Consider the following 27720-nt stretch of genomic DNA (forward strand, 5'->3'; position numbering starts at 1 on the left):
ACAAGGGGCAACAATACGATATATTGCAATACTGTAGTAACAAAGATTTATTTGTAGTATTGTCAAGTACTTACTCTCTGGTGTTGCAGAATTTAAAGACCACATGACTCTTAACGAAGTGCTTTAATTTGTTTTGAAACCAAAATATGTCCAAACATCAGCAATTAAAACCACTGGAGTCGACTGTATCCTCTCATCCTCAGTCATCCCATAGAATACTTTTAGCAGCGGAGAAAGTAATGACTGCTTCCATCTAGCGGCCAGAAGTTTACCTGAAACATAAAAATGAACAAAAACCTTGAATATTTGCATTTTAATTGTAGAAAATTGAATTATTTTATTTTAGAAACACTTTATTTAACTATAAACTATAGCAACTTTACAACATCTTCTTCTTCTTTTACTCTTTGTATTGCGGTGTCAATTGCAAGAGAGATTCACTGTGTTGAACACTAGGTATCGGGACACATGTGCAAAGTATTGTAAATAAACTGCAAGACAAACTAGAAAAGAACCCTCACAGCAAGTTCCTCTGCCAAGGAGCACATGTCACACGGTTGTGTTAGTAGAAGAAACTAACATACAAACTTCATCAGAGTCCATAAAAACACACATATTATTAAAAGGCAGTTTTCCTAAACGTTTGATAGTTGATTTCTTATGTGTTTTGTTTTTTTTACTCCCAGGTCTGCAGATTGTTTTGAAGTCTATAATGAAGGCGATGGTTCCACTGCTTCAGATCGGCCTGCTGCTCTTCTTCGCCATCCTGATGTTTGCAATCATCGGCCTGGAGTTCTACAGCGGTAAACTGCACAGCACCTGCAAACCTCAGCCGGGGATTCTAGGTACTACATCAACACGATCATTGTACGAAGAGAGCGAGATGATAGAGTTTAACACTTCTGCTTGGAGTGCTGAGATTAAAAATCTTTAAAGAAATGATTGAAATATGTTGTTTTTTAATTTTCAGAAAAAAAAACCTGAAATACAACTGAATAATTGAGTTGATAAACATGTCTAGGATAGTTGCTTATATATATTAAAATTACTTTTCCTTCTCCATAATGAGGTGAACTCAAACCTTTTTTATTTGAGGAATAATCATAAACTAACACCTTAGTGTTGACGTTAAGTCCACACGAAATATTCTAATCCAATAGATCCCAATGTAAGATATGGATAGATGGATGGATGGATGGATGGATGGATGGATGGATGGATGGATGGATGGATGGATGGATGGATGGATGGATGGATGGATGGATGGATGGATGGATGGATGGATGGATGGATGGATGGATGGATGGATGGATGGATGGATGGATGGATGGATGGATGGATGGATGGATGGATGGTTGGATGGATGGATGGATGGTTGGATGGATGGATGGATGGATGGATGATAACATAAAAGCTGATTTACATTGATTCTCATGTTACAAGTTGAACATATAAATCCACGGACACACATTAACAAGCTGCAGACCTGGCGAGTTGATCACACTTACAAAAGGGTGCAATAATGTGTAATAAAATCCAGCTCACCGACTACATGTACATTCGCAGCTGTCATTGTCCTCCACGCCGCTCCGATCTGGAGTAGAGTTGAGTGAGAAGATTATTTTGAGTGGAATAATTTCTACTCATATTACAGCTTCAACTCTTTTTGTATTATAGAACTACTTTAACTTTGTCTTCTAATATTGATCGAGATTCCCACTTCAAAAAAGCACTGAATGAAAAAGATGTTGTTTAAAACGTAAATATGTAGAAGTGTTATATAATTACTACGTATTATCAGAAGAAGGTGTAGTTCTTTGAGTGGACCGCATTAGCTGGACCTACCCTGAACAAAATCTACTTCAAAAACCTCCCTAGATAACCATAATTCAAGAGCGAAACCTTGACTTTGCAAATTTCTCGACTTATTAACTGCAGGATTTTCTCCACTTGATAATAACTCATTTCTGTTCAACATGAAGGCCTCACTGTCAGAGAGGATCTAATCCAAATTCCTTTGTGCTGAGTCAAGTTAAGCAAACAATAAATGTGTTTACTCAAATATATCTTGAAATCATGTCCAGGTTTTTCTTCCTAACAAGCACATTGGTATTTGTATGAACAAGTTCATAAAGTTTTCGTTCTATTATTCTATCTACTTATCGTTATCGTCAAGTTAAGTAGAAGAACTGATTTAACAGTTGATGTCACTCAACTGGTTCCTGCACTTTTCCCGCCAGCAAACGAGACCGTGGACTCCAATGAGTTGGATTTCCCGTGTGGCGTCCGTCAGTGTCCTCCCAAATACACCTGCCGCGACACTTGGATCGGTCCAAACGATGGCATCACCCAATTCGACAACATCCTGTTCGCTGTCTTAACGGTGTTTCAGTGCATCACGATGGAAGGATGGACGACGGTTCTCTACAACGTGAGTTTTTTAATATTTCGTCTTCCATTTTTCTATTTGAAACCACTTCAACGAAGTTATCATTCAACAGGGTCTGTGTAACTTCCGTCCATTCTTTTTTGATATTTCAAACGTTAATCAGAGAATGACAAAGTGTATCTTTTTTCAATATGTGTAACAGGATTTTAAAAATACCAATCAAGATGCTTTTTCAATTAGAACACAGCAATTAATTTGAAATTTGTGGTGTTTTCCTATGACCGATGTTTGTGCTCTCAGAATGACTCCTAGAATCCAATGTTTGTAAATCCAAAATAAAAAATGAGAGGATGTTTTCACATTTTCATGAGTTTAACCGGAATCAGAAAATAGTATTTTAGCCTTTTTTCCTGTAAACAGATGTAGGAATGGTTGGTCCCAAGTTTGAAGCCTGGATGAGCTCAAAATCTCTTGATCTGTCAAACTGTTGACTGGAAAAAGATCAAAAGGCAGAGGTTACATTTCTTCATTTTTGTCACCAAATCATGTCAGGGATTTTCTCCCGGACACTCGGAATGAGAACAGAGACAAGCGTTAGAATAACAAACAGAGTGAGAATCCAGTTTTCACCACCAACAAGGAGTGGGAAGGCACTCGGCACGGTTCGTCCCAAACCCCTGAAGAACCTCTCTCTGTGCTGGCTTTTTATTCCATAAGCTTCCGAGGATGACACACTTGAATATGAACAGTTTGTTCATTCGTTGCTGGACGCAGCCAGCAAAGACCGGTTTTCTGTATGACTCAGTGAGTGCAGCGTCATACCCTGTGCGCTGAGTTCGGCTCCCTTATCTTTGGTGAGGTCACTATCTTAATGCACAAACATTTCTCGGGAAACGATTATAAGTGGGCACATTCTTTCAGCCCATTGTGAGCAGCAGCAAGCATTACTTCATGTTTATTGTGATAAGACATTAAGCAACATACGTTTTTTAATCATTTTGGATTAACTCCATTGGATTCTTAGTGTTGGAAATGGATGCCTCACTTTTTCCACTTCACCACAACACATTCCTGTTTTGTTTTTTACAAAATTCCTGTTTTGTTCTGACATCACTTGCAAAAAAGTTTAAGTATATTAAGTCAATTTTTCTGGGAGCACAACAACTCTTAATAAGAATTATAACACACACAAAAAAACAAAAAATATGGCTGTATTTTAATTTAAATAGCCTCTTGTTTTTTGTATTTAAAAAAAAACGTCTATAGGTATAGATTAAAGAAAATCTCTAGTTTACATGGAACCACCAGCTCCTGGGCTATAATACATCTGCTTGGTACCGCTGTAATATATTTTGGTTTAATAATGTCTGTAATAGAACTGTGCTCGATCAATCAGAACAATCAGATTTTTACATTAAATTATCCTGGAATGTAACTTTAATGCTGTAATTGTCTTTTATTTTCTTTTACAGACCATCAAATACTTTTTTTATCCAGTGTATGATCGTAAAATAAAGCCAATATTATCCTCTATTCTCTATTGAGCTGTTTGTTTTTATTGTATTTGGGTGAAGCAGAACAATCACCCGCTTGATTTTAATACGTAGAGATGCTAAATGATCTCACTCATAATGAAGGTGAGCAGCTAACAGCATGATGCTAATGTGTTGCTGACGAAGGCAAATCGACCATAATGAAGTATTTAGATTTATTTGTTCATATTTACTTGAGAGAAGTGGAGTTTCTTGTCAACTTGTCTTGACTTCTTGTCTTGATATCTCCTCCTTCAGACACGTACAGTTGGTGCCTCCACTGCTGACCACATTTAACAACCACCCTAACACCTACACTTGTGTATTTCCGTCCTCTTACTTTTCAAACTCACGAGTCTTCATTTCTTTTTCCTCAACTTAGGCTGATGATGCTTTGGGTCCCAGCTGGAACTGGCTTTACTTCATCCCCCTCATCATCATCGGCTCCTTCTTTGTCCTGAACCTGGTGCTGGGAGTGCTTTCTGGGTAGGTTCTGGATCTAGTGGCCAATGAAACTTGTATTTCTGTCACACAAACATCTTCATTTAATCTTTCAATATACAAAAAAATGTCCAAAAAAGTCACATCATTGTTCTAGACGTCAATTTTTTAGTTACTGTATGGTTAGAAGAAGTGGAATTTGTTTATAAGAAATTCTTGTTGCACACATTTTGGGCAAACTTTGATAAACTGAACTTATTTTCGGTCGCACATCTTTTACTGAAAATAAATAAATAAATATATACAACACATCTTTTGGGACACCCTGGTTGTGTAATTCACCCAAAACAAGTGTAGGGAAACTTATTCTAGTTAAATAATTAAGTTAAGAATACAATTTCCACAGTGTATCCTGACTATATGTACAATTTCTGATTTATAAAAATTCTATGTGTGAAGCAAAATCGCCGTTGGGATTTTTGTTTGTCATCACTATGGGTAACATTTTTGTGTTTTTAAACCACTTTCCTTTTTTCACCAACTTTGGTCAAACTCAATTCTCATCATGTAGATAAAATGTGATTCAATCTTTAGCTCAAATATAAAATCTGAAATGTTTTTTTCTGCCAGGATATGAGCGAAAAGGCCTCGTTTGAAGTGTATAAATTATATAAACGTAAATATATATATATATATATATATATATCTATGTGATGCAGCTTTATTAGAGGCTGTGTAGTTGTTTGACTTGCAACGACGTCATATTCTCTGAGCTCAACAAGCCGTGGGGCTCATTTCAAAAGCAAACTTGAAAACCTATTTATTTTTGTTGATGCGACTAATTCAGTCAGCAGTTTATTACCCCAATGGTTTGCAGGATGAGGCTGACGGAGCAGTAACAAACAGAACATCATAACGCGTCGGTGAATGTGAATACAAGTTAATTACTTTCACAGAAAGGTTAATGGAGGATCCACCGTCATTATCTCAGTGGTGCTCAGGATATAGACGCTGCTTTTTTCGCCTCCCCGCTTGTGGTTGTCAGACTTGCACACAAAGGGTTTAATTCATGACCATTACAGGGAGGATATGTCCCACTGCCATCAAAGTGTCAATACGTTATTGCTCTGGGTTTGGACCTGCAGGGAGTTTGCCAAGGAGAGGGAAAGGGTGGAGAACCGCAGGGCCTTCATGAAACTGAGACGCCAGCAGCAGATTGAGAGGGAGCTCAATGGATACCGGGCTTGGATCGACAGAGCAGGTGTGTTCCAACCTTAAATTAAGGTCCTTCTATATATTATTAGACAAGTGTTTTTGTTTTTCCAGAGGAGGTGATGCTTGATGAGGAGAATAAGAACCCAGGACCGTCTGCACTGGATGGTAAATCTTCGCTTATCTTTTTTTCTTTCCTGTTGCCTAATAACAAATCATTAGGGATTCAGCATTTCACACAATTATTCAGAATATATGAAAACAAGTTCAACTGGATCATCAAGGAATACTTGAGTGATTCAACAAGTAATGTTAAGCACCATAAGAGAGTCATGGTTTTCCATTTTTATCATCAAATATATATTCAATTTCAATCATAATTAATAAAAGATTTTTCCATATAACCAGAGTATATACATGTAGTTATAGGTCGTTTTGTCAACTCATATCAGAAGGATCTGTTCATTCCCAACAGCATCAGACCATAAATGCTGCATAATGATTGTAGTTTTCCCATAAAAGCCGTAATATATTGAAATAAAATGTAGATTATTGGACAATCACAAACAAGAATTATTGTACAGACACTGATTTGACTGTAATCTAAACTTTGTCCTTTCACATTGTGACCCGGAGTTTATGGTCATTGGTGTTGTGTTGGAATGTCAGTTTTAAAAGAGTTGTAAAGAACTTATATAAAATATATAAATATATTTTATATAAGTTATATAAAATATATAAATATATTTTATATAAGTATAAAATATATAAATATATTTTATATAAGTATAAAATATATAAATATATTTTATATAACAACTAACCCAACAAATGTTCCATATATGTAGATCATAATGTCATCAATACTTTTAAATCTTATTCTCTCATATGTAATAATGGCAAAAAAGTTTTTTTAATATAATTTAGAACTATTATTATTAACTATTATATTATTTTTTAAATTATAAAGAAAACATCAAATAAAGAGAAAAACACACATCAAAAGTGGAAAGTATATGATTACTATTAAATATATTTAAAAATTATAAATATATGTAAAACATATATAATATGATACAATGGTTATAAATCCGTTTATAGTATGAGCATAACAACATGTTAAAACAATACAGTAATAATACAAATTCGGCATACATTATAGATCCAGGAGCACAATAGGCAGTAAACGCTCAAGGTACGATTTAATAGAAAAAGTCAAAACTAATTAATTACAAAAAACAGGTCCAAACTGATTAACTACATAAATGGCAACGACCAACTCATACCCAGGTGGCACAAATTGACCAAGAGAGTCTGCTCAGAAGTTTAAGAACAGTCTCAGGGAAGTTAGGGAAAATTATTTTTTAAATTGCTGTAAAATTAATGTTGCTAAATTTGTGATTACGTTGTCTTCTTTTTTGCAACAAAATATTAAGCTCTATCACCTCAGATTCAGTACAATGTTCTCTCGTCAAATAAACAGAAAGAATCAGGGATCAGTATTGAAAAATAATCAGTATTTCACTTATGGTTTCCCTGTCAGACGAGAAGGATTCTAACAAAAGATTTGAGCCTCCTCTATGTTCTATTCCTTCTTAAACATCTCACGTACTGAACCTGCCGCTCGACCAACGACCCACACACCGTTTGTCAGACCTTCTCCTCTCCACTTTGACCTTTGTCTCACTAAGCCAGCACCCATTTTATGTAATGTTGATTGATTGGCAGCTCTCAGGAGGCTCCCAGAATGGAGTACAGGTGGTGCCTACGGTGAGAACTGTCTTTTTCTCTTTTGCTCGCAAACAAACGCAACTTCACTCTGTTTGCCACAAACACACGGTGTGTACGCTTCCACACAAACACAGATTTCACTTCAGTTCTCTCACTTCACGACCGTTATCCCTCAGACCAGTCAAAAAGTGTCACCAGATCTAGTCGTCGGTCGTTGTCATGGAACAGACACGACATGACAGCTTTCATTAAAAGAAGAAAGGTGGTGCCCTGGTGTTGCCGTAGCAACAACAGCTCTGCGGTTGTTCATCTCAAGATGTTTAGCTCTCACACAACTGTCAGAAAGACTCTATACTTCCTTTTTCACTCTTTTATTCTGCACTCAAATGCCAAGTGCAGGCAGAAACAGTGAAAGGATGTATTGTAGAGTAAAAAGGTCAAACACACCTTCTTCACTTCAGCATGTGTCCTCTTGCATGGCCTGGTCCCCTGACGACACCACGCCCGAACGCTCGCCCTTCCTGGTAGCATGGTGGCTTGATAGAAGCAGGGAAGGAAGTAGAAGCTTATGGTTTACTCTGCACTTTTGGGAAATATGTGTCTTACTTCTATGTGGAGGGTTTCAAACTATGGCTTGAAATTATTGTACGCATGAAACCTTTTGTAGCGTTGCATGAAGCAGACCTCACTCAAATCTATGGGTTTACACAAGCATCCTGTTGGGCCTTTGTTGATGGTGTGTACAATAAACTAGCATTGTTCGTGAATACATGTGAGAAATGGGGAAAACAAACAAATCAATCTGAAAACATTAAAGTTCAACTAATGTGTGGATTTAAGTGTGTCTTAAATAGATGTTGGACTCTATTGTATCATCAGTGTCTGTTTGTACAAAACTCTCTTTTCATTTAAAATATTTACATCAGAAAATGTGCTTAAGCCCCGCCCACTGAAAGATGAAGATCACAAAAATCTTGTTTAACCATAACCACACCCACTCTGCTGTGATTGGATAAGATTTGAGGTTTGTCACCGCGTGCCATTAATCCCGATAGTCTTCACATCCAAGGGACTCGTTGTATAAACAAAGCAGGCCAGATTAAAGCTGGCTGGAGGAGGAGATAAGCCATTATTACATCACAATGGACTCCACTCTTGTAACCTCTCGTTCGCTGAGATTTCAGACGGGGGAGAACTTTATAAAGTGATAAGTTCAAAACATGGTCATGGTGAGGAACTTACTGCATCTTGGAGAGAAAGACTTCAACATTTGAAGCATGGGAAAGAGTCAGGAGAGTTGGGTTTTCACATGAGTTGCTCTTTAATAAATGTATTTCTGTTTATATCCACGTATGTATTTCCATGTTTATTTCTGAATTGTGGCACCCACCGATGGTTGCTAAATCACAAAATTAATCAGAATAGAAATAAAAATGTATAAAGGTTTTGGGTTATTTGTGTTTAACAAAATAATATAATAATAATAATAATAATAAACATAACGGCTTATCTCAGTATTAACTCTCTTACATGATTTTCATTTTAGATTGTTTGTTTAATAGGTTAATGAGGAGTTTTTGGTGTAACATGGACTTTAAGAAATCCTCTATATTTACACTTATATTAATATTTTAATTGATTACTGGAAAGCCTAAATTTCAAGCAGCCAGTGTTGAACCCACCACTGCTCTCTTCAGCACGGCGAGCTCTAATAGTTGAATTCAAGTGTCTCGATGCCCAAGAGTCAGCCTGGTGTCACCTCTCTGGAAGTGTTGGCAGTGATGATCCGTTTCATCACTTCTTCTCAGTGCTGAAGCGAGCCACCACGATCAAGCGGCGAGGAGGGGACGTGGCACATCGAGGGCAGCCAGGGGAAGAGCAATATGTCGACATGGCATCTGTCGGTGAGTAACAGTTTTCTTTAAATGGATCGATGAGCTCATATAGAAGTTTTGCTAACATCACTCTCTCTTCCAGGCGTTCCCATCAGAGGCAGCATCAGGAGCGCCAAACGAGGTTCCACGGCTTATTTTCGCCGCAAAGAGCGACTGTTGCGCATCTCCATCCGCCGTCTGGTGAAGACGCAAACTTTCTACTGGACCGTTTTGGGTCTGGTGGCTCTGAACACGCTCTGTGTGGCGATAGTTCATCACGATCAGCCCCTGTGGTTGTCGAACTTCCTGTGTGAGTGTCAAACTCTTGTAACTGAGAGCAAGATCATGAAGGATTTCATGATGTTTAAGAGGCAATTGTGTTTTGTTGCAGACTATGCAGAGTTCTTGTTCCTGGCTCTGTTCCTCACCGAGATGTTTTTAAAGATGTACAGTCTTGGACCGCGGCTCTACTTCCACTCCTCCTTCAACTGCTTCGACTGCAGCGTCAGTGCTTTCTCTCTGTTTTATTGAGCTGCATCCAATCTTTTTTGACAGTCTTATAGTATATTCTGCTTCCTCCACAGGTGATTGTTGGGAGCATTTTTGAGGTTCTGTGGGGGTTTTTCAGGCCTGGAACTTCTTTTGGCATCAGTGTCTTGCGTGCTCTTCGTCTGCTGAGGATCTTCAAGATTACCAAGTTTGTCATTTACCACATAAACGTGCCTATTTCAAACCATTTCTGTACAAATATTTCACTTTACTTTGTTACTTAAACACCTTTTTGTGTCACTGCGCAGATACTGGGCGTCCCTGAGAAACCTGGTCGTCTCACTGATGAATTCCATGAAGTCCATCATCTCCCTCATCTTCCTTCTCTTCCTCTTCATTGTTGTCTTTGCACTCCTTGGCATGCAACTGTTTGGTGGAAGGTAACAACAGTCGAATTTTGGATTTAAGAATAGTTTTTTTCAAGACATTTTTCTCTATGTAGATTCATCTTTGAGGATTATACGCCTACAAACTTTGATACCTTTCCAGCAGCCATCATGACCGTCTTTCAGGTATTTTTTTTAAATTTTATGTAACCTTATAAGTTTAAGTCTGCAGACATTTTAATTTGTCATTTCCTACATGTTTTTGCTCGTAGATCCTGACAGGAGAAGACTGGAACGAGGTCATGTATAATGGAATTCGCTCACAAGGAGGAGTCAAGTCTGGGATGTGGTCTTCCATTTACTTCATAGTGCTCACACTCTTTGGGAACTGTATCCTTTACTTGAAATTCGATATTGATGTTTCAAAATCTTGTCAAGTAATGTGAACGTCTGTGGATGCTGAGGATGTTAAGTATGAAGCTAACTTCATAAAAAGGTCTTAAAGCCACAACAAGTTAAGAAGTATTGAAAAAACATAACTGTGGAGTAAAAGTCTCCTCTGTATCTTCCGCAAAGGGAAGTTGACGTCAACTGGAAACATTTCTGTGGGAGTATTCAAACGACTTGATAGTCATGTCTAAGATATAGATAGTAGTGATGAGGTTTTATCAGGGAGAGGCGGTGAATTAGAAATGCACATGGCTGGACAAGTCTTAACGTTATAGTTCATCCAAAATTCCCTAATTTTCTACTCACCCTATTGACTTTCGACTTGGGATTTTTTTCAGAGTAATCTGTTGCTTTTTAGAGTCCATTTTAACGTCTCTATCTACATCCAAAAAGACACTAAATTCAATCCAAGATAGACATTACAGACGAGCAGTATGGAGATATTTGGAAGTGTCTTTTTGGACGAAGATGAAGTTGAAAACAACTGAGCTCCAGTTGCTACATTAAAATCAACAAACATTTTTGTCTATAACTCTAAAAGGAACAGATTACTCTGAATAAAATCCCAACCTTTAGACGACATGAGGGTGAGTAGAAAATGAGTGAAGTTTGAATTTTAGGTAAAGTTACCCTTAAATCGTCGGATCAAATATAAACAATATAATAAATATGCATTAAATAAAGTTATTTTTAAGAAAATTCAGTCTCTCCACACATAATAAAGTTGTAAAGTGAGTCTGTCTAAATGTGTCGTCTGACCAAACAGTTCCCAGAGCTATTGTAAAATGTCACTGATGGATTTCCTCAACTGTGACCAGACACTCTGCTGAATGTCTTCTTGGCCATCGCCGTGGATAACCTCGCCAATGCTCAAGAACTGACCAAGGTGCTGAAGACGTGTCCTGTTCTAGTTAACGTAACAATCTGCTTTCATGGTGCTCATCTAACTATTATGGTCTGGATCAGGATGAAGAGGAAGCTGAGGCGGCTTTCAACCAGAAACATGCTCTCCAGAAGGCGAAAGAGGTGGGACCGCTGTCCTCTTTCATGTCCTCAGAGTAAGTGCTGTATGCGACCTGAACTGACCTCCTCATCTTTTGCTCTTCCGTCTCTCATGAACTCTGAACCAGCATTAACCCACAGCGCTACGACTCGCTGTAAAGCTTCGTGTAGTTCACCTGGTTAACAAGGACTAGTTCAGATTAGAAATATGAAGCTGTATTTTACTTAATCAGCATTTGATGTGGCACCACTATAGAGGTTGATACATCTCTGCTCAGAGGTTTTCCATCTGGCTTCCATCAGCTGCTAACAATGTAATTCGAAACAAATTAAGGTCTCTGTCTCCATGGTCACAGCCTCCACCAGCAGCTAGGAAATGATGGCATTTATGTCATGGATACAAGGTTTCTTAAAGCAAATCATTTACTTCAATTGTGCAGTTTATTTTACTCAGGGTAGTCCGATGAAGATTAGGTCTCTTCAGGCACTGTAGATATTCTTTTTTTTAAAGTAACCTGACCTTATGTTCCTCGTGTCTCCAGCCAGTGTTGGTACACTGGGAGTGAGTTCAGTGTGGTGTCGACGCATGTGCATGCACCAAAGAGCATGTTGGACTCTGAGAAACACTTGAATGCACGCGCATGAGTGTAGAAACATCTATTTTCCTGACTCTGGATGTTCTTTCGACATCCAGATGAAGCAAACACTTGCACTTTATGTTAAGCGAGGGAGCCTGAAATACCCCCATGTTAAATGAATGTCACAGAAGTTGACTTGTATGGAATCGTTTTTCAGGTCACTGTTCCTATATGGATATCATGCATTTACAGCTACATTGAGTATTTAATTGGTTAAATATCTTTGAATTAAAAACGGAAGATGTTTCAGATTATTATTGCTGCCCAAGATAATGGAAAATGTTTAGAAGTAAGTGTGGAACTGTAGTTTTATGTGTAGAAAGAACTTCAGGCTAGTGAGAGTGTTTTGTTTTTTGCGTCAACATGCAACAACTTGTCTAAGAATAGACAAATACTGGGCCTGGTTATCACATTTTTTGTTGAGTTAAATGATCACTATTTGGAGTAGGATTGCAAACATTAACCGGGACTATTTAAAGGGCTGCTGTTATGACAGTCGCTAAATATGACTTTAAGGTTTTTGTTTTAGGACTTTTGTCTTCTGCTTTGTCCTTTTGTGAGTATTTGTTGCTCCCCCTGGAATATTTAAGAAAGTAATAGTAATTATTTGTAAAGCGCCTTTCTCAGACAAGGGTCACAAAATCGCTTGAAGAATCGAAATACATACTTTCAAAGGCCAAGACGACATAGAGACAAACACAGCAGCCCCTGCACAGAAAGTGCCTGCACAAATAAAAAGGTCTTAAGACGCTTCTCGATGGAGTCAGTATCCATCAAAAGTGAATGTAAAAAATGGTTGGGGAAAAGTGTCCAGATTCTTAACTAAAAGTTATATAAAATATAATAAAACATTGTTTTTTTTACGCAATGCATTATTATATCCTCGCTTTATTTGATACTTTTTTGTGCCTTTATTTTTGCTTGATGGCCCCTCACACCAGCCATGGTATAAAACGTGGCCCCTGAGGAAATGTTATTGCCAATCATGGTTTTAACCAAAACAGAGCTATAGCTCCAACATTCTTTGCAGAAGTAACCCTGATTTTTTAAATGTGATGGATCGTATCAACAAAAGTCACAGAGAATAATTTAGATTTCTATTCCATCAAAAAGAATCAAACTTTAAAACACTCACCATACAAGACTTTTTTCTGGTCCATTTCAGGTTTTAAGTTATTGCCATAAAGCAGAGTGAGAGATATTTTTGGGCTCAGACCCGAGTCAGACTCCCATCACAGCTGATAAGCACAGACGCTGAAATATCTCGGGGTCATCCGCAGCCGCATCTGTATTCAAACGGAGCTCTCTGAACTTTAAATGCCTGTGGTCGGATTTTAAGCTCGGCGTCCAGCAGCACCTGCGGCCCGTTGACCTGCACAGTGGCATGATTGTATTTGTCCAATGAACGATCATGTCGCAGCATGGTGGGCGCTGATGATGATCTCAGCCTGCATGCACCCTGTCAGCATGAAGAGCAAACTATTACAATCTCTCACACGTATCGAAAGCCTCGGTGGGAGGAGTGTGTGTTCTTGTCGCGGACTCGTCTCTCAGTCTGTAAATATTCAGCTAATGCACTTGAAACTGGATCAGGAAATGGATTTCTACAAGCATGTGTTGGAGGAATGCTAATGCTTGATCCTTCTGTCGTGACAAGCATTAATTTGATTTACTGGTGGAAGATGATTTGTGTGTTTTTAACTGTTTCCATACTGGCTCGTCGCACATTCCAAAATGCCTTTTGTCAATATGAATGTCTTTTTTTAAATGTTATTGGTCTGAAAATGTCTGACACCATCTTGTTTGTCATTGTGTGTGAGTCCACCGGAGACACACAACAAGTTGATTTCAGCTGAATGCGTCCCTTAAACTCATCAAATGAATGAAATTCCTCTGATATCAAACTCAGAATTCGATTTTTTTATTCATGCATATTATTCATTTAAACAAATAACAACACCATTAGATTTATTTTTTAGTCTTGTTGTATCTCTTTCTTTTCATTTCTCTTTTTTAAGTTTTTCTAAAGTAATTTCTAGAACAAACATGTCCATTAATACGGAGCCCCTTACGTGAAATGGGAAAAAAGGGGCTCCCTACTTTATCCATATTTCATATTTAAAGAAAGATATTTGTTAAAATAAATTGTCACTTCTTTCTATTGGCTTGTCGGCCCCTTTACACCATTCACAATATATGACGTGGCCCCTAAAAGAAAATTAAATTGCCCACCCCTGAACTAAATAATGATCAACGATGCTGATCTTTTATAGCATAATAGTATTTAAAAAGCAATCAAACGTGTTGTGTGTCTCCTGGATTCTTTTGTCTCTTCTCACCAAAACACTAATGTCTTGTTTTCAACCAATCGCTCATTGATTACTCGGACCACACAAGAGTCCTCGCTCCAGTAAGTAACTCTCACTGTTCTGTTTCTGTCTCCGAATCTCTCCTCACACTCACATCTCGTCTTTAAAACTGACTCATCCTGTGAGATGTTTTTGTTCCTCTTCTCTAAATCGACATCTGTGAGATTAACTCCAATGACCTCATCTTAGCATCTTGTCACACAGTCGATGACATCACCAAAACATCCTCATTTGACCCCGAAACATTGTGTCACTGCGGCGGTTTATCGATTATAAATATGATGAATTAAACTTCAATAGCACATTTTTAAAAAAGTAAAAGTGAAAAAAGAGTAAATTTATCTTTTAAACTTTATCCTAATCCACTTTTTTTCTCTACTTGTCACAGGGGAAGTCGGAGGAGGCGGCCCTACCTGTACAGGAAAAGAGCGATCCATCGTAGCCGGCCCACCTACTCCTGCTCCCTGGAGGAGGCTCAGGCTAGCATCAGGGAGGGCCGCCCACCACTCAACCCCTCTAACTCTTTCATGTCCAGGAGAGAAAGAAGGAAGCGGATGACCATGTCTGTGTGGGAGCAGAGAACCAGCCAGCTGCGCAGACACCGTCAGATGTCCAGCAGAGAGATCTTGTACAACAACAACAACCCCGGCGAGGACAAGGACGGACAACCGTCACCGCATCCTCCGTCGCTGCACCTCAAGGTCACCCAGACCACGCCGTCCGGGAGTCAGAAGCAGTTGGCGGAACCACAGACCCCTCAGAGCAATAACCCGGCTTCCTCGGAGCTTGACTCGACCCCGGCAGGGGAACCTCCTTCAGAGCCAGGAGATCAAACGAGCTCGACGGCGAACGATCCCACCCCGGGACCCACGGAGTCAGAAGATGCCGAGTCAGCTACAAAAGTCGTCAACCCTAAGATCAGAGAGTGCAGGAGTCCCAGGCTCAACGGCGACCATCAACACAGGGCGGTGAAGAAGTTCCGTCCGCCGTTAAACGGCGAGATGGGAGCTCACGGGGGAAGGGTCAGAAGAGGTCAAAAGTCATGTGACCCACCAGGACGCACTGAGGGTCAGAGCTCGTCTCCCAAAACTGAGAAGGACATGAATGTGGAGAATGAAGAGGAGGTGAAACCTGAGAAGATGACGACGGAAACGTCCACAGTGGAAAGAAGCAGGTGAGATGTTTCAACAACAAGTGCATCTCAAATAAATTAAAATAACATGTTTGCATCTTTCATACCAGCACATTAGAGTAAAAAGCCACAATTCTAAACTCATTATATTATGGTTTTGGGGGGAAATGCGAGTGTTAACTGAATAGGATTTATGTTCTTCTCTTTAAAGAATATTCTTTTAAGAATTCCAACCTCATATCTGACACCATTTTTCATATTAGAGAGGTGTTGTAAAATAAATTTGTCCATTCACACACACATGCCAGCTCTACATTGAGAACAATTTAAATGTCTTGCTCAGGGACACAACAACACAATTGAACCTGCAACTTCTTAGGCCCGAAGCCAACAACCATCCGAGCTAAATCACCTTCATAATTCTGTAAATCAAAAATGTATTCAGAGTTACCATCATTCCTGAACAAACATGTTAAAGAACATAAACATTCTGCCAAGTTTGACTGAACAGCATCTTTTCAGTTTAGAAATTACGAAAACAAAAACAAGTGAATGGTTTTCAAAATGTGTTTAAGCCCCGCCCACTGAAAACCGTTAGATTTTCTCAAGCTAAAAACTTGTTCACCATGACCACGCCCACTCTGCTGTGATTGGTCAAACATCAAGGTTTGTCACGCAGCGTCATTAATCCCGGAAGCCTCCACCTCCAAGAGACTTGTTGTGTAAACAATCAGGCGTGATTACAGCTGGCTCGAGGAGGAGTGAAGACATTATTACATCATAATGGACTCCGCTCTCGTAACCCCTTGTTCGCTGAGATTTCAGAGAACTTTATAAAGTAATAAGTTGAAAACATGGTCATGATGAGAGACTGCATTTTGGAGAGGAAGACTTCAACATTTGAAACATAATAGTGAGTCAAGAGAGTTGGAGTTTGAAGCCAAACTTTTAGATAATTAAGATAACAATCAGACTCAGATACGCCCTAATAATATATGATTATTTTGATTCAGTTCGGTCCACGACCTTGAATGCTCAAATATTTGGGCCCTTATGTGATCAAGCTCGACAACACTGCTTTATTCGTATGGCTCACATTGAAATAAAAACAACTGTCTCTCCTGGAACTGCATCAAAACAGGCAGAGCGACCACTTTGAGGCCGACGATGCTGACACACCAAACAACCACGGCGCTCCTCTGAGGCCGGATGAGCAGAACCCTCGGGACTCAGAACCAGCACCGTGTGTGAACCCGGGGGACACCAGAGAGGGTCAGAAGAAGGAAGAAACGAGTGACGACGCTCAGCTCAGCTCCAGCGTGGTCATCGACATGACCAATCGTCAGTCGCTCCTGGAGCTCTCTACCATCTCAGGTCAGTGCATCACATTTATGTTTTCTTTTAGAAGGAGACACATGATCTCTGTGTTTAGAACTGGTAATGTGGAGATGCACTCATGCGCGTGTTAATGGAACCAGGCCGGGGGTTATGATAAGGTTAATTCATTACAGTTTTAATTAAATTCAGCGTGTAGGAAATGTCATTAATCATTTTCCTGCCGGTCTATTTTCGTTCATGCAAGAATGTCATGGTCCGCAGGTGTCACTGCAGACGGTTTGAATGCTCATGACTGCGGTTCTGTGCATGACTCTGTTCCATTGATGTCTGTAGTTTACAACAAGGATCCAGAAATGGCCAAGTCAGAGAAGGAAGATGCAGAAGAGGCGAAAGCCGTCGACACTGTGATCCCAGACAGCATGTTTATCTTCAAACCAGACAACCCGTGAGTCCACGCAGCAAAAGTATTTCAGCGTCTACAGTTTGCTAATTGATCATTTACCTAGAAGTCTGAGCGACGGAGCAGCTGTTTCTCTCTGTTTGTGCTGACCCGAGCTCGTTCGGTGTCTGCCGCCCCTGAGTCTCAGGAGCTCATTACTGCTGTTCCTGTTTCTCAGGAAGCAAAGATGTTACCTTCCTAATTATTGCTGGGAAAAAGTTTGTCAGTAAACATAATGTAAAGTCACATTATGTCTGACTGAAGGGTCTTTTATTAATAAGTTCAAAAACACCATCATTATTATGTCCTGAAGTCAAAACCTGACGTGCAAACAAGTTGATATTATTTCTATTGTTTAAATATATTATAAATCTGTTTATTCAATTTAAAAATGGACCCCAAGTCAATGCTTTAAACTGTTCCTTTTTGATTATATTATAAGAAAAGTCTGGCTTCAGTGCCATGTGTGGTCCTTTCTCAGCTTTCTACAATTGGGTTAAAATAAACAGAGAAAAAAAGTTAGGTAAATTAAAAGAGAGGGTGTTGGGTATATAGAAAAAACATATAAATGGTGTACAAATATATTAGGTAATATATATATATATATATATATATATATATATATATATATTTATCCAACATTTATTTTATTTTTTACCAATTTTTCTTACCTTACTTTTTCCCCCCTGCAGGAAAAGGCTTCTATAGATAGTTATTGTTGTTGTTTTTACCAACACTAACTCAAGTCAACTCAACATTATTTATATTTAAAACAACTGCAGTCGACACAAAGTTCTGTTTAAGAACATAAAGATATCACTCAAATAAGAACAGTTAAAAACACTAAGATAATACAAAATAAAACAAGTCAAAAGCACAGCTAAAGAGTCTCATGCTGTGTTAAAAGCCAGGGAATAAAAGTGGGTTTCGAGATGACTTTTAAAAATGGACAGTGAGGGGGATTCTCTGACACTCACGGTTTACCATTAAATACATGTAGTTCATTAATGATTAAAAGATAATCAGATAGATTTTTTGAATTTTGTAATATTATTGCTACTTATAGTAATGCTAATTACTATTGTCTTAACTTTGTGAAGGAACTTTTTTGGTCATCACTGCTTCAGTTAATGTTATATAGGCTGCAATTTTCATCAAACTCCATTAAAATAAGTAGATTTTTTGAAACACAATATCAACTATTTTCAAACAACTTGAGAAAAAGTAAAAAAATCTGTCCTTCACTGTCCTAGCTGTGAAGAACAATAACGTGTTGGTTATTACCATTTAAATTACTTACTTAATACTGTTTAAACTGTAAAGATTTAAATCATTACATAAGGTAACTTTTGTTCATGTATTTAGGTTAAAATGTGGTAGAATGATTGGCCCTTTATGATTTTGTTTTATATCCAAATAGAGAAAATAGGTCTTGACTTTAAGTCCAGTCTTTGTTGTAACTTTCTCCCAACATTTTCCAATCAAAATCTGTTTCTGGTCAAGGGTGCGTCGAGTGTGTCACTATGTGGTCAACCTGAAGTATTTTGAAATGTCCATCCTGGTGGTGATAGCAGCCAGCAGCATCGCGCTCGCCGCCGAGGACCCGATCGCAACCACTTCTAACTGGAACAAGGTTGGTCCACATCAGCTTGAGTCACTGTAACAAGTGTTATTAACCGCTCAGACGATTCTATCAGCATTTACTGGCGCTCGGGCTCTAATAAATATCTCTTCATCACTGGTTAGCGTTTAGAATACAATTAAGGAGAAAAAAAAGAGCACCTTTGCTTCAATTTGCTGCCGACAAGAAGAGCCGTCGATGTCGATGGGGGGTTATTGATATGTTAATGCGATGAGAGAATGAACTGAAACCTGCTGAGTGCTTATGGGAAGAAAGAGGACGATTATTTTACATAATCTAAAATGACTGCTGCTCGTAAACAAGGAGAGAAATGCTTTTAAAGCTGATTATCAAAGGCTTCTGTGAGAGGTTTATTTTTAATTCCCGCTGTGTTTTATTTTACAGGTTCTACGATACTTCGACTACGTCTTCACCGGCGTGTTCACATTTGAAATGATCATTAAGGTAAAGCAAAAATAAATGTTGTAAAAGTCAGTCAACCAATATTGACATTAGTAATTATAAAGTAATTAAATACAAGCTGCATTAAAACATGTCTCTTGTGGGATTATAGTATGAATGTGAAGTGAAATTGAAAACGTTTCACAAAAGTAATAATCGTTATTTTAAATCGGGTCTATTGGAAGGTTATTATTATAAGATCTATAAACTTGTTTATTCATTCTGCTGTTCCTTAGATGATCGACCAGGGTCTGATCCTTCATGATGGCTCCTACTTCAGAGACTTGTGGAACATTCTGGACTTTATTGTTGTCATCGGAGCGCTGGTCGCCTTCGCCCTCACGTCAGTCTCATCACTACGATAGAAAGTTTGATTCGTTTTAAAGCTGTCATTTTTTCATGTGTGTTTTTATCTTCAACCTCGAACGGACAGGAACGTGTTGGGGTAAGAAAAGCTGAAGCCCAGTCGTATACATTTACAGCTGGAAATGTAAGTCAGGCTCAGAGTTTTGTTCTCCTGCACAGAAACAACAAAGGTCGTGACATCAAAACCATTAAATCTCTGAGGGTCTTGCGAGTCCTGAGACCCTTGAAGACCATTAAGAGACTCCCGAAACTCAAGGTTAGAGAATCTATTATTAGGACCTCGGACTGCGTTTCATTTCCGTCGTGATCTAATTCCGCAAGGTCTATTGTTATTGGTCCTGCTAGATAAGAGCTCTCTTATCGTTCATGTTTAAATATGTATCAACGCCAGGGCTGACGATGGATGGAAAATGTAATAATGATTAATCACACATCTGCTCATACTTCACATTAGATGCAAATTAAACAAACGTTTTGTATCCGTTCTAAATGTTACCTAAAGAAAGATTCCACAAATAGCCAGAATTTTAAGAGTAAACAAACAATTCATGCTGACATATGTCACAGTACAGATTGGAATCCAGTAAGATCTGGAATCCTACTAGTACAGATTGGAATTCCAATCTGTCTCTGGAATCCTACTACTGTATTGGGATCTGAATATTGGAATTTAAATCTGTCCTAGGACAAATGGGAATTCTACCAGGAAAATCTCCAATTCTAATAGGAGAAATTCGGATTACATCAGTGTTTTGGAAAATAATCATTTAACACCTTCAATTTCAGCATAGGTAGGCCTACAGTCACCATTACGATTCTAAGTGAATGACTCCATATTTTAGATATCTGATAACTCTTCTGTCAATGCACATTGTAACCATGGGGACAGCCGTCTGGTCCAGGTCATAGACCTTATTTATTTGGACCATTGCGGATTGTCCCATGATAGATTGGAAACAAAAAATTGTCATAGAACAATTCGCAATTAAAATACCATCAATCGCAATCTGTCCTAGGATAAACTCAAATCTATTTCCATGGTATGGTGTTAATGTAAAGGTAACAACAGTATTCTTACAAACCATGATTTTATTCAGAATCTACACATACAGACTTGGAATTCTGAAATTCTATATCTGAGCTTCAAAATCTCTAATAATACAATTAAGAGTTTAATTTTTTTTTACACTTAAATGTACACATTGGAATTCCAATCTCTACTAGTAGGATTCCAGATCATACTGGATTCCAATCTGTGACATATACGTTTATTTCAACATCCCAACATAACAGATAATGTCTACTAAATTATTTAAATTACCTAAGAGGCACTGAATACTATCATTAGGCTCAAGGAGCAATAACAAATGAGCATTCTGACAAGAACGTCTTTTAACACAAAAATATTTTTTTAAGAAAATTAAAAGGAAAAAGAAAAAAAAATGCAAAAGCATAAAACTCAAAATACAGGTTATGTTGTGGTAGGAAAAAATATTATCTGTGGTTCTCTTAGATTCAAACTATATTATTAATATCAATAAAGATCTATCTATCAATCTATTATTTGACTCCTTTGTGGCGACACCTTTAATTGATTTCATTTCTGTTTGTTTTTTATTCTTAACTCAGCTAAATACTTCTCTTCAGTAACTTTATTCTCTGGTGGTTTCTCTTCCAGGCCGTGTTCGATTGTGTGGTGACGTCACTGAAAAACGTCTTCAACATCTTGATAGTTTACAAGCTCTTCATGTTCATATTCGCCGTCATCGCCGTGCAGCTCTTCAAGGGGAAGTTCTTCTACTGCACAGACAGTTCCAAGGACACGGAGAAGGACTGCCAGTAACACACATTCATTTATTACTTTTCAGTCTTTTTCAAATTGGATTGTCTCACCATGCACTTCCTGCAGAGGTTTCTACATTGATTACGGGAAAGACAAGAAGGAAGTGAAGAGACGAGACTGGAAGAGACACGAGTTTCACTACGACAACGTGGTCTGGGCCCTGCTGACGCTCTTCACTGTTTCCACTGGAGAGGGATGGCCTCAGTGAGTGTTTGCTGAGAGGATTTACACGTGTTATTCCAGGAAGGAAAATATTAGGGGATTAATGTCCGTCTGAGACGAAGCACAGTTTTCAGGTTTTAGATTAAAATCTAAAAACAAGAGACAGTTAAAATATAAACTTTAAAAGATCAAGACACATAAGACAAACACAGGAGTCTAAGAAAATCAGGTAAAAGAACAAGACTTGTAGGAGTCAGTAGATCATCAAACACAGAGAGAGAGGAAGATCGTTCAAAAGCTTAGGAGCAACAGTCTGGAAGGATTTCTCTCCTCTGGTCCTGAAGTGTGTTCAGGAACCCAAATCAGTAGATTCTGATCCACAGACCTCAGAGCCCGAGCTGGGGTGTAAGGCTGGATCAGATCGCTGATATAAGGAGGAGTCTGACCATGTATGGATCTGAACGAAGTAAGAACCAGAATTTTAAAATTGATCTTGAACGAAAATGGCAGCCAATGCTGAGTTTCGGGATCGGGGAATTGTTAGTTCTTGTACTAGAGCTGGTCAGAATTTTGGCTGCAGAGTTTTGTATTAACTTCAGGCGAGACAAATCCTTCTTGTTTAGACACGAAAATAAACTGTTACAATGGTCTAAACGAGAAGACACAAAAGCAAGAATTATAAAGATTTAGACTCCAGATTTAAAAAGATTTTAAAAAAAAGTAAAAAAAAAAAAAAGAAATGTTTAAATGTCACACTAGTCAAAAAGAAATAGAAGCAATGCTTATTTCTAAATGTGTTTTTCTTTCCAGGTAGAAGTTAGAAATTGAAAGAATTGATATCCGTTAGAAACTACAACTATAGTTGTTTAAATGTGTTTATTTTAAATCAGTACTAGCATTTTCTTTTCAATCCTCTCCTCCAGGGTCTTGCAGCACTCGGTCGACGTGACGGAAGAAGACAAGGGTCCGAGCCACGGCAACAGGATGGAGATGTCCATCTTCTACGTCATCTATTTTGTCGTCTTTCCTTTCTTCTTCGTCAACATCTTTGTGGCTCTCATCATCATCACCTTCCAGGAGCAGGGTGATAAGATGATGGAGGAGTGCAGCCTGGAGAAGAACGAGGTCAGGGTTCGATTCATGAATTCAAACTCCTCTTTTATCACGGTCTGGATGAAACATCCCCCTGTTTCTCTCTCTCTCTCCTCCTCCTCTCTGCTTGCACACAGAGGGCCTGTATTGACTTTGCCATCAGTGCCAAGCCCTTGACCCGCTACATGCCCCAAAACCGCCACACGTTCCAGTACCGTCTGTGGCACTTTGTGGTGTCGCCGTCCTTCGAGTACACGGTCCTGGCCATGATCGCGCTCAACACTATAGTGCTGATGATGAAGGTAGGCAATGACGACGCTTCATTAAACACACCAACAAGAACAGCATCACCAGTTGAACATGAGCCAATTGTTGATTCACCTCCCAAAAATCCCTGGACGCACTGCGACTGATTCTAGTCGGTCCGTGCACTGATTCTCTCTGTTCTGATAATGTGCTGGAGCGTTTCCTTTTTTTTCTGCTCTGAGACGCCGGTGACTCAGTGGGCATTAAATATTGATCTATCATGTCCAGCGGCCGCTATTTAGCATGACCTCATTAGCTGTGGCTGCCGCCTCTGGAGGAATGACTCTTTTTATAGTGCGGCGGATGAAAGGTAGAGACGCTCAGGTCACTATTTATGGGTCTGGAGGAATGTTCCATCAACCTGTGGATTTTTTGGGGAGCGGGAGTCTAAACTGCACCCTGATGCTCCAGGAGCATCGGTGATGTGCCTGAACTGTAGTAACCTCTGCCGACCGCTTGTATTCACAGTATTACTCGGCGCCGCCGGCTTACGAAGCCGTGCTGAAGCACCTGAACACGGCCTTCACTGTTCTCTTCTCCATCGAGTGTGTCCTCAAGATCATGGCCTTTGGATTTCTGGTAAGAAAGGATCATCACATTTGATTGGAGAATTAAAACACATGTACTTCTTCAGAACTACTTCAGGGACACGTGGAACATTTTTGACTTCATCACGGTGTTGGGGAGCATCACTGAGATCGTGGTCGACTTGCAGGTAATTGAAGTCTTACTCTAACTCTTTTGTTGAATTAGTGTAACCGTCGATAAAAAACATATTTTCTAAATTAGGATGTTACTAGAGAACAGTTAGGTTTAGAGTACTAGTGTCGAGCTTGAGGCCCAAATCTAGCCCTCCACATCATTTTATGAGGCCCATAAGGGTTTTCAAGACATACAGATCCCGTAAAATTTTAAATTGACAATTCATTTTATTAATTTAATTGAAACGTGTTACAGAGGTTTTTGGCTTGTTTCTTTCTGATCGGCTGTTTTGTGGTGAGCAGAGATCATGTATTACTCCATGATTACTCAGGAAAAATGAGAAATAAAGTTGGGTTATGAGTCAGTTATTGCACCTTAAGATGTGGTGTCAGAGGGAAGATCACATGAATTTGAAGACAGCGAGGCCAGACTCCGGTGGTTTGGATGTGTGGAGATAGAGGAGAGGATGACATGCTTTGGTAGCCACTGACTTGAGATGATGGAAGAAGAGGAAATGTATCATCAAAGGAGTGAGATTTTAGGCTGAGCTGATGTTCTAATATGATACCAGTACAAGTACTTACAATGTTTTAACGTTAACTCGGTTTTCTCCCTAAATAATTTGATGTTTGATTTGGAATGGGATGCCTTGTAAATTAAATAATTTAATAATATAATATATTTTAATCCATTTTCTAAATTCTGAAAATGGAAAAACAATTAAGAAATTAGATTTAAAATCCAGATTTATTTCACTAAATTTATAAACACATGTTGACTTATTTCATTTAGGGGATGACCTGTATTCTGTTAATGAATTTAGATCATTATGAACAATTATTCATTCATAACAAAATTTGACCAAAATAATAATATTATTAAGCAGTTATGCACATTGATATGTCATGAAATTAAAGCAATGTTTAGGCTAGCTCTAGTTTGTCATTGATGTGCTACAGCTAATGTTTCTCTTTTTCCCTCCTTCTAGTTTGTCGACACGTTTAACATGAGTTTTCTGAAGCTGTTCCGAGCGGCGCGTCTGATTAAGCTGCTGAGACAAGGCTACACCATCCGGATCCTTCTCTGGACTTTTGTGCAGTCCTTTAAAGCGCTGCCTTATGTGTGTCTGCTCATCGCCATGCTCTTCTTCATCTACGCCATCATCGGCATGCAGGTATGAACAGAAGACCACAATAACATATAGTTAAACCTTGTTAACTTCACCTTAAAACATAGACTTTAAATGTCTAATAGATGAGTGTTGTTGCTCTGAAATCAATGCAGAGATTCATCCTGAAACTCTGCTTCTTTTTGACGAAGTTTGACCAACACAGCATAGTCGTTTTGTGATTTTTTTGTTAATTTCACCTTGTCATGTGACCTATCGACAGTGGTTTTTAAATCCTTAAAGTGCAACTAATGTGAAACTCCATCTTTCCGGACTCACTCTCATGTTTCAAATGTTAAATATTCCTCTCCAAGATGCAGTAAGTCTCTCATCATGACCATGTTTTGAACTTATTACTTTATAAAGTTCGTCTGAAATCTCGGCGAACGAGAGGTTACGAGAGCGGAGTCCATTATGATGTAATAATGGCTTTACTCCTCCTCCAGCCAGCTGTAATCACAACCCGCTTTGTTTATACATCGAGTCCCTTGGAGGTGGAGACTTCTGGGATTGATGACATGCAGTGATAAACCTTGATGTTTGACCAATCACAGCAGACTGTGTTTGGTTATTGTAAACAAGATTTAATCTCCAGAAAAGTTTTCAGTGGGCGGGGCTTAAGGTCATTTTCTAATGTAAATATTTAAATGAAAAGAGAGTTTTGTACAAACAGACACTGATGATACAATAGAGTCCAACATCTGTTTAAGACACACTTAAATCAACAATCAATCAAGCCTGTTGTAAAGCCTGTCATACGTCAGTCGTTTGGTTTGGCACTTGAAAGATTAACCTGTATTTTCTCGCTCAGGTGTTTGGCAACATTAAGCTGAACGAAGACACTCACATTAACCAGCACAACAATTTCAAGTCGTTCTCTGGAGCTTTATTGCTTCTCTTCAGGTAAGATCGAATGATTCTTGTCTGCTTTTCACTTTTCATAAGCATGCTAGCATCTTGGTGATGTAAGAGTTACACCTGTGTGATCGTCGGTTCTGTGTGCAGGAGTGCTACGGGGGAATCATGGCAGGAAATCATGTTGTCATGTCTGGGTGGTCGGGGATGTGAGCTGGACCCCTCTCTCTCACCTGCAGCTCTGACCACCAACCAGGAGGGGGGCTGTGGCTCTGACTTTGCCTACTTCTACTTCGTGTCCTTCATCTTCTTCAGCTCATTCCTGGTAAGTCCTGGCACCTGTCGATCAAGTTTAATGAGTTAAAGTTAGAGACTAGGTTATTAAAATTCAAATATTATGGGGACAGTAATTATCTGCCTTGTTTAGATGCTGAACTTGTTCGTGGCGGTGATCATGGATAATTTTGAGTATCTGACCCGGGACTCCTCCATCCTGGGACCGCACCACCTGGACGAGTTTGTCAGAATATGGGGAGAGTATGACCGAGCCGCCTGGTCAGTGAATCCTATATTTTCACCCGCATATAAAGTCAACATCATTTGTAATTTCTTAGCATTATCTATTGAGGAAATGTCCTTCACTTTCTTCTGCCTTCATGCTAAGATGTAACCCTTGTTTGTTGTGGACTGAACTGAGCCACAACTTACCACCGATATGTTCTTTCCAGTGGAAGGCTCCACTATAAGGAGATGTACAAAGTTGTACGCTCCATCTCACCTCCCCTGGGCTTTGGAAAGAATTGCCCCCACAGGGTGGCATGCAAGGTTTGCTTACCCCACATTAACAAACCCACACTGCCGCCCTCATGTGGGACTTCCTCTCCGACCCCACACTGACCATCTGTAGCCTGCTTGACCTCTAGTCTGAGTGTGTCTAGGTCGGCCCCCGGGACAAAGAATGACGGCACTCCGGTCTCGTGGCACTAAGACACAGGACTTCCCTTGAAAGACAAAAGTTTCTTATAAACAAATGTCACAAATACCTGAATTTGATTTGGGGAACCCTGTTTCTTTCTGCCCGTCAGATCTGGTCAAAAGGTCCCATATTATGCTTTATGTAGTCGAGGCTTGCAGCTCCTGATAGATGCAATGAACAGAGTTTTTTACTTAAAGGTTGGACTGGAAGTCGAAGTAATTCAAAGTAGAGACGGTTGGCTGAGGTAGCATGTCATCGTTGTCTTGTGAAGGGCTGCAGATATATGGTACTGACAGAAGGATCCAGACCAGGGACAGGACTCACCTCAGTAGAGCTGGATAAGGTCAGCAACTTGACCTCGGATTAGATGCAGATATGCCACCATAATAATCGACGAACCCCTGGTCCGGTGCCAGTTCGTGAGACATTTGTTACACAGAATAAAAAAATGTTCAGGTAATTATTACTGCCTAAAAGGTTGTTCATTTAGAAAAAGAAAACATATGTTCTCTGAAATAACTTTAACTCATTTTAATAGTTTACACTCTTAAAGCGAGGAGACCTATACATACAGAACAACATCGTCGGCATACAATCAAATAAACATAGAACAAACATCTTGTTGTAACCAGGCTAGAGTTCTTGTTCATTCAGAGTTATGGTGAGATGTTTTTTTCATGGACTTAATTGTAGTTTTTTTTAGAGTTAATGCTTCTTTTTTTTTTTTACTTTTCTCTATCTGAAC

At 39.0% G+C, this 27720-nt stretch overlaps 1 protein-coding gene across 5 annotated transcripts in view; it reads left to right on the top strand.

The window, feature by feature from the left end:
- Positions 1-27720, top strand: part of cacna1ea (calcium channel, voltage-dependent, R type, alpha 1E subunit a) — a 75133-nt gene that overhangs the window by 40755 nt on the left and 6658 nt on the right. Inside the window, exons 4-37 of one of the 5 annotated variants that reach the window (XM_087783692.1) lie at positions 687-845; positions 2241-2431; positions 4304-4407; positions 5508-5623; positions 5689-5742; positions 7303-7344; positions 9114-9209; positions 9283-9489; positions 9571-9683; positions 9764-9876; positions 9977-10108; positions 10171-10240; positions 10327-10444; positions 11323-11390; positions 11471-11562; positions 14902-15687; positions 16787-17019; positions 17317-17428; positions 18926-19055; positions 19449-19508; positions 19742-19848; positions 19939-19950; positions 20031-20127; positions 21550-21710; positions 21781-21918; positions 22800-23001; positions 23106-23270; positions 23743-23853; positions 23909-23989; positions 24965-25150; positions 25956-26047; positions 26150-26324; positions 26427-26554; positions 26728-26824. In XM_087783692.1, coding sequence (XP_087639818.1) covers positions 687-845; positions 2241-2431; positions 4304-4407; positions 5508-5623; positions 5689-5742; positions 7303-7344; positions 9114-9209; positions 9283-9489; positions 9571-9683; positions 9764-9876; positions 9977-10108; positions 10171-10240; positions 10327-10444; positions 11323-11390; positions 11471-11562; positions 14902-15687; positions 16787-17019; positions 17317-17428; positions 18926-19055; positions 19449-19508; positions 19742-19848; positions 19939-19950; positions 20031-20127; positions 21550-21710; positions 21781-21918; positions 22800-23001; positions 23106-23270; positions 23743-23853; positions 23909-23989; positions 24965-25150; positions 25956-26047; positions 26150-26324; positions 26427-26554; positions 26728-26824 — 4748 coding nt within the window. The remainder of the gene's footprint in view (positions 1-686; positions 846-2240; positions 2432-4303; positions 4408-5507; positions 5624-5688; positions 5743-7302; positions 7345-9113; positions 9210-9282; positions 9490-9570; positions 9684-9763; positions 9877-9976; positions 10109-10170; positions 10241-10326; positions 10445-11322; positions 11391-11470; positions 11563-14901; positions 15688-16786; positions 17020-17316; positions 17429-18925; positions 19056-19448; positions 19509-19741; positions 19849-19938; positions 19951-20030; positions 20128-21549; positions 21711-21780; positions 21919-22799; positions 23002-23105; positions 23271-23742; positions 23854-23908; positions 23990-24964; positions 25151-25955; positions 26048-26149; positions 26325-26426; positions 26555-26727; positions 26825-27720) is intronic. The other 4 variants (XM_087783696.1, XM_087783694.1, XM_087783697.1 and 1 more) reach the window with 4 other exon arrangements.

This window comes from Callionymus lyra, chromosome 2 (genome assembly GCF_982586985.1).
Source record: "Callionymus lyra chromosome 2, fCalLyr1.hap1.1, whole genome shotgun sequence".
NCBI lineage: Eukaryota > Metazoa > Chordata > Actinopteri > Syngnathiformes > Callionymidae > Callionymus > Callionymus lyra.